This window comes from Chiloscyllium plagiosum, chromosome 2 (assembly GCF_004010195.1).
Source record: "Chiloscyllium plagiosum isolate BGI_BamShark_2017 chromosome 2, ASM401019v2, whole genome shotgun sequence".
Classification (NCBI taxonomy): Eukaryota; Metazoa; Chordata; class Chondrichthyes; order Orectolobiformes; family Hemiscylliidae; genus Chiloscyllium; species Chiloscyllium plagiosum.
The window spans coordinates 34,607,705-34,615,239 of record NC_057711.1 but is presented as its reverse complement, the minus strand read 5'-3'; the positions used below and the strand labels follow the sequence as shown (position 1 = coordinate 34,615,239).

Sequence of the window (7,535 nt, the reverse complement as noted above, 5' to 3'; positions counted from 1 at the left end):
CCTCTGTGGCCTATCACCCTCATCTTAACCTCCTTCCACCTATCGTATTCCCAACGCCCCTCCCCCAAGTCCCTCCTCCCTACCTTTTATCTTTGCCTGCTTGGCACACCCTCCTCATTCCTGAAGAAGGGCTTATGCCTGAAACGTCGATTCTCCTGCTCCTTGGATGCTGCCCTGCCTGCTGCGCTTTTCCAGCAACACATTTTTCAGCTCTGATCTCCAGCATCTGCAGTCCTCACTTTCTCCAAATTAATCAAGTGCCCAACTTTTCCGTCTGATAAAGTCAACAGAAATTTCTGTACGTAACAAGAAATTATGATTTAATATAAATAAAACAGCTATAACCATAGGCATAGAAAACTTGAATTATTGACTTATGAAAAGGTAAAGCTGCTATTGTCACACAGGGCTGTTCCCTCATTAGTGATAGACAACTAGTGGTATAACTAGAGGGTAACCAAGCCTCTGGCTGGGTGGTGGGGGGAAATCTAGGTCCCTCTGATCAGCTATCAAATCGAAGTTGGACCATCGCCCGAAAGATTGTGTCATAATTGCTAAAATCAAAAGGAGTATGAGAAAATAGTCTCCACCTTGTGGTGTGGACTTTTGATCTACAGATAGTTTCCTTCATATATTTTTCCATGCATAACACTTACATCAAATTGCCTGACTTATTTGTGACTGAATTAGTGTGTTCTTCAGTTTTGAGTGTCATGTTAAATCATGTAGTAGTAAATTGATAATTCATTTTTGGTCAGTTGTTTGAATAAGTTTCTTTACAATAAACACTTTCCTGTTAATGACAAAACCTATTGTGAATTACTTCTGTTCTGAAATAATAGTTTGTCAGGAAAATTTGAGGGGGCCTGTTTAAAGCGCACAACCATTAAGCTGTGCACAGTCCACAGGAGACATGTTATCCAGAGTGAGACACAGCCTGAATCAGTATAAATTGGGGATTTGTAGGTACCGTGGAAATAAACAGATAAACTTCTCTTTTCTTTCTCAATTTTCAAAGCTTAAAATTCAGTGAAAAGGTTAATAAGGCAGTTGACACAGCTGACTGAGGAAGAGTTATCAGTCAATGACCTGAAGTATGAATAGGGTCTTAATACATGTTGATTACTACTGAAGCTTAATTAGTGATTATCTTAGCTTTATTTAAGAGAGGGTCTGTTGAATGTGTGTGACTGTTAAGCTGTGTATGGTTATGAAGGAGTGAATGTGACAGCCTGAGTGAGTAGATAAATTCAGGGAATTTAGTGCAGAGGGGAAGAAATGCCTTTTGTTTGTTTTTGTAACAAGATAATGTTAAGCACAAGATCGGGGCTTAGCACAAAGAGCAATATTACAGGTTGGTGATTGCTACTAATTTGACTGTCTATTAAAATTACTTTCCTACTGAAGGGAAATAGGGGACATATTTACAGGTTAAAACTTAAAGACCAGTAGGATATATTTTAAATCCAACTAAGAGATTTCTAAATCAAGATGAAGGGCCAGGTGGTGTGTTATACCTGCATGGTGCGAGAACTGGTTGATCCATTATAGTTCATGGTAACTATGCCTCAAGTTCCTTACTTGAGGAACTACAGGAGGAGAAAGTAAGGACTGCAGATGATGGAGAAACAGGGACTCCAGCCAATCTGACCTCTGAACATTTGGTATCAGGAAAGGGGAAGAGTTACCTGGATACTGTCTCAAGAGGTGGTCACACCTCTTAAATTAACTATTGTGAACTTTCTCAGCCAGGAGGGTTTGACTACAAGTGAGGCAGATAATGGGATCAGGAAATAGTGCTGAAGGAGCTTCTTTTAGATTAGATTCCCTACCATATTGAAATAAGCCCTTTGAGCCAACAAGTCCACACTGACCCTCTGAAGAGTAATCCACCCAGACCCATTCCCCTTCATTTACCCCTGACTAAAGCACTTAACACTATGGGCAACTTAGTATGTCCAATTCATCTAAACTGCATGTGTTTGGATTGTGGGAGGAAACTGGAGCACCTGGGGGAAACCAATGCAGACAAGGGGAGAAGGTGCAAACTCTAGAGACAGTCACCCAGAGGTAGGAATTGAACCTGGGTCCCTGGTGCTACAAGGCAGCAATGCTACCCATGAGCCACTGTATGCCCCATTCTTGCTCCAAGTGGGAGAAGGCAGGGACAGCAAGGAGGATGAGCAATGTGATCATTGCTCTGCGGTACAGAGAATCATTCAAGAGGGAGTTTGGGGGGGGGGCGGTGAGGTAGCTATAAATGGGTAAAATATAGTCAAGGAAATGGATACTGTCCTATGGCCAGGATTGAATTTTGTGAAAGCAGTGTTGCCTACCTGGTGCCTGAGTTCAGAATATTGCTAGGCTGCAAAGGAATTTAGCATAGGAGGGGTAGATCTAGTTGTTGTAGGTACTGATCTAGATAGAACAAAAAAAGCTCTGCTGAGGAAATACAAGCAGTTAAGTGCTAAATTTAAAAACGAGCACTAAACTAGTATCCCTGGACTAGTGCATAAGCCATGAGTAAATTGGTTGTGGATCAAAAGATTAGAAGCAAATGTACAGCTCAAAGATTAGTTTGATCCCAATTCATAGGACACTATCCCCAATAGTGGGAAAGGAAGGAGCTAATCTGATGGGATAGGCCCCATCTGAATCATGATGGGACCAAAGTCCTAGTGATTAGAAGAACTATCTTTGTGGAGAGGGCTTTAAACTAGTGGTGGGGTGGGTTCAGTTATATGGAAAACCATGGAAAGGATTAATAGAGGGAGCAGAGGCTATCAAACCTTCCAGAACATCTAACAAGATAGAGTATGGAAAGGGTGAGGGATTTAGCTACTTCCCCTACAGATAGGGGATAAGTGTGAGAAGGTTGCGGGCAATCAATGTAGAACTGAAGATATTTATTTATGGTCTAAAATTGATCACTGTAATGGTTTAATTAGATACTTTCATATCTGTGACTACTCATCAGTACTCTTCCCCAATTGAGTCTTTTGCTTCCTACTGAGACAATTGTGTATCCAGCTCGTTGTCCCTTTAATCCTAGAGGCTTTTAAACCAGTCTGCCATGTGAGACCTTGACATAGGTCTTGCTAAAGTCCATAGACCAGATCAACTGTACATCCCTCAATATGCCACCTTACTAGTTCCTCCAAAAAGCTCATTCAAGTTAGTCAGATGTTTTTCTTCTTTACCCTAAAATACCATCTTGACCAGCCTTGATTAATCTGATAATTTAACGGGTCTCAATATTGGCCACTACCAAGGTTAAACTGACATGTCTATAATAAGGTTTCTCCCTCACTTGTTTAAAACATTCGCAGTTTGCCAATAATCTGGCACTACCCCTGTATCCCAAGTGGATTGCAAAGCAGTATCCTCTTGCTACTTCCTCTCGAGACTAACAGCCTGGTATAGTATTTAAATGGAGAAAAACTGCAGAAAGATGCAACACAAAGGAATTTTGGTAAATTGTGCATGAAACAAAGTTCACACACAGGTCCAGCAAGTCAGAGGAAGGTTAATATTTCAAGAGGAATGGAGTATAACAGTAGGGACATCTTACTGCAACTGTGCAGGTGATGAGATCACATTGGGAGTACTGAGTAGTTTTGGTCCCCTTCATATAAAGAGATATCATTTCATTGGGCGTAGCTGAGAAGGTTCACTAGGATGACCCCTAGAATGGAGTGATGTAAGCAAAGGGTAAATAGATTAGGGACTCTTATTTGCTGGAGTTCAGAATCCCACATTTCAACGGAATCACTACTTTTTTCTGAAGGGGCTGAACAGGGTAAATGCTGAGACTGTTCCCCCTCTGAGTCTAAGACTGGAGGACAGGGTCAAAAGAGTTACCGTTTGAAGAGGAATTTCTGACAGTCCTTGAAACTCCTTGTCGCAATAAGCTGTATCGGCAGTCCTTGTGTATATTTAAGGCTGTGATTGGTAAAATTCTTGATCAGTAGGGGAAATTGAACGTTACAAGGGGAAAGGCAGGAAAGTGGATGTGAGGCATGTTGGATCAGTCAAATCCTACTGAATGGTGGAGTAAGCTCTGATCTAAATGGCCTTGTCCTGTTTCTACTTCTATGGCCTTATGGACTATGGTCACATGGTATCAGCATCTATATACATTCCTGAACTCAACCTGCAATCAATAACACCTTGATACTTTGTAGTTAATAACTATTTCAATACCCACATCATGAATCTTCTCATTAACTAGCTTTTTCAAAAATTAGATTTAGGGTGGGCCAGCACTTATCCATCCCTAGTTGCTCTTTAAGGTGATGAGCTGCTTTCTTAATGCTGCAGTCCATTTGTGCAGGTTGCCTGGGGACTCAACTCCATTAGGGGAGTTCCATCATATTGACCCAGTGCCACTGAAGGAAAGGCAATATATTTTGTCAGGGTGGTAAGTGGCTTTCAGAACATATACGTGGTAGTGTTCAAATGCATCTACTGCCCTTGTCTTACTAAATGGTAGTGGTAGGATTTAGAATGTATTGTCTTGGAGCCTTTGAGAAACGTTGCAGTGTCTAGTAGGTGGCACACAGTTGTACATTGGAGGAGTTGAATGTTTGTGGATGAGGTGCCAATCGAGTGGGTTGCTTTGCCTTGGATGATATCTGGTTGCTTCAGCAAAGTTTTACTCTCCCAGGCAACAAACAGTTATTCCATCTCAGTCTTAAATTCTGACTTGACGATGAACAGGGTTTAGGAATCCAGGAGGAGAGATAGTCACTGCAGGATTCTTATCCTCTCATTTGCACTGAGTATGGCTAGTCCAGTTCACTTTCTTGAGGATAACTCCAAGAATGTTGATAGACTCTTAGCCCTTGACATTCAATGACATTACTAACTGTTATAGCTATTTGCTGACACTTGTGATGTGAATGTTACTAGTCAATTGTCAGCTCAAACCTGGATAGTATCCAAGACTTGCTATTTTTGGTATGAGGATCTGTGAATGGTGCTGAACATTGTGCAATTGTCAGTAAACATCCTGCCTTTTGTCCTCTGGAGAGAAGGTCACTGTAATAGCTGAAAATGGTTGGATCTAGGTCACTATATAGATGCCTGCAGTGATGTCCTGAAACAGATAAGCTGCTTCATTTATGAGGTATGTCTACAACAAGTGGAGATTTTTCTCCAATTTCTATTGTCTCCAGTTTTCCCCCACGTTTCCCATTGACTTCAGGTTTCCTCCTTATTATCACGCACAAATGCAGTCGTCATCCAGGACAATCATTTTCACCTTCATTCAACTCTTATGTTTAAACGATGGCTGTATTGAAGTCAAGAGTGGAATGGCTCTGGTGGTACAAACTGAATGACAGGCTAATGCTTGATAGCATTGTTGATTCCATCCCTTTCCTCCTCTAGTCTACTTTTGATAAATCAGTAATTAGCCAGGTTGGATTTATGAATTAGGTCAAGGATATATCTGGGAGAAAATGAGGACTGCAGATGCTGGAGATCAGAGCTTAATGTGTTGCTGGAAAAGCGCAGCAGGTCAGGCAGCATCAAAGGAACAGGAGAATCGACGTTTTGGGCATAAACCTTTCTTCTTCCTGAAGAAGGGCTTATGCTTGAAACGTCAGTTCTGTTCCTTTGATGCTGCCTGACCTGCTGCGCTTTTCCAGCAGCACATTTTTAAGCAAGGATATATCTGGGCAATTTTCCACATTTGATTCCTGAAGAAGGGCCTGTGCCCGAAACGTCGAATCTCCTGTTCCCTGGATGCTGCCTGACCTGCTGTGCTGTTCCAGCAATAAAGTTTCAACAATTTTCCACATTGCCATGTAGATCCCAGTGTTGTAGCTGTGCTGTAACAGATTTGTCTGAGATATGAAACACTTTCTTCCAAAGAACTTCTGTGTAACAATGGCACAAGATATAATACTAATGCACATTCACCATAAAATTTGGATTTAACTAAATGGTTTACATTGAACTCAAGAACAGCTGGCAAAATTACACAAGTGAGTTCAATCCCACTGACCTGGGGAGAGGAATCAGCATTTTAAAACTAAATTATTTTGTAGCACAAACCCTTGTCTGTCAGCTTTTTTTGTAACTACCTGTTTGGTAACTTCCTGTTCCTTCCATTTTGTTAAAGCTGTGTATATTTCCATAGTTTTCTCCACAATAAACATGGGATCTCAGATTTCCATCACCTTATTTCATGTCTATAATCTTTTTTGCATAAGTTCTTGTCTCCCTCTTTCTGATCTTAAATATCATCATCCTCCTCCAAGTAACTGTGTTACCAACAGTAGAAAGAAATTTTCTCCATTTCTTCAGTGTGACAAAAATGAAGACACTTCTTCAAATAGCCTTTAGGTGTTTTTTTGGTAAGGGAAAAATGTGGCCAATTATATATAAACAAAAGCTTGTAAGGACAATGAAAACCAAGTTGAAGGGAGAATTTTTCTCCATCTCTAATCCATTTCAAACATTTATGTAACTTTATTTAAATGATGGGTCTCACATATCATTTTTTTATTATTAATGGTTCTTATGCAAAGTGACTTCTTGTTCTGCTTCCTAGTTCAATTATAAGTTTGGTGGCCCCATTGGGCTTAGTGTCCATGCATGAATTGTGAAAGGAAAGGTTTTGGTTCAACTGTGATGCCCTGTATAGGGTATTCAGCTCAATAAGACAGCTTGGGCTAAATAACACCATGTAGGTTCAAGTAAGATTGCACTTGTGAGCAAGATTGCTGACACCTGCGAAGCGTAGCTTAGATGTCAGTGCCATGATGTGTTCTGGAAAGGGGTGGGAGTGGGGAACAAAGTGACAAGAAAAGATGAACACATACATTTTTTTTTATTGGATGAATAAAACTGTAGAAATATTACCTCCAAATGTTGCTTCCTTGCCTGAAGTGAAATCACTCATTGTATGATAAAGCTGAAAAGCATTTCTTTGAATGAACAGCATCCTATAGAGAATAAACACAAATGTAATTTTAATAGTAATACTAAAACATTGTAACCTAACCTGCTACAATAGTCATAGATCTGTATAGCTGATAGATTCCTGTTGAGTTCAGGCCCATTGCTGCAGTGGTATTTACCAACTATCTCTACCACAAGACACACCAGCAAATGTTGGGTCCCTGAGACGAACGCGGATGACAAAGGTGCTAGAAGGGAAAAATGAGGGGCACAGTTTGGTGAGAGATGGGTGCATTTGAGGGGATACAAGGCTGGGGAAGTGGGTGAGGGGTGGGTTCTGAGGGGACACGAGGCTGGGGTAGGTGGGCGAGGGTGCTGGTATTTGAGGAAGGTGCCGTGGGGGTGGGTGGGCGCCCTGAGGGGATGTTGCTGTGCCTTTGGGAAGGCGGCAAGGCGTGAGGGCTGTGGACAGCAGCTGTCCGTCGTCGCCCCGCTCTGGTTTTCACTCGGATTTACCTGTCCAGTCGGAGCTCTTCGTCCTCGCCGCCGCTGTCCGGGAGCGACGCCTCCACAATCGTCTCCTCACTGTCACAGTCCGACACCTCCTCCATCTCCAGCACGACCAC

The 7,535-nt window shown here is 41.7% G+C and overlaps 1 protein-coding gene across 1 annotated transcript in view; it reads right to left on the bottom strand.

Annotated features, from left to right (window-relative positions):
* Positions 1-7,535, bottom strand: part of LOC122556192 (ankyrin repeat domain-containing protein 31-like) — a 193,113-nt gene extending 185,578 nt beyond the window's left edge. The window contains exons 1-2 of the mRNA XM_043702735.1: positions 7,426-7,535; positions 6,871-6,953 (exon numbers count right to left, since the gene is read on the bottom strand). Of these exons, the coding sequence (XP_043558670.1) occupies positions 6,871-6,953; positions 7,426-7,520 (178 nt within the window). The 5' untranslated portion in view covers positions 7,521-7,535. The remainder of the gene's footprint in view (positions 1-6,870; positions 6,954-7,425) is intronic.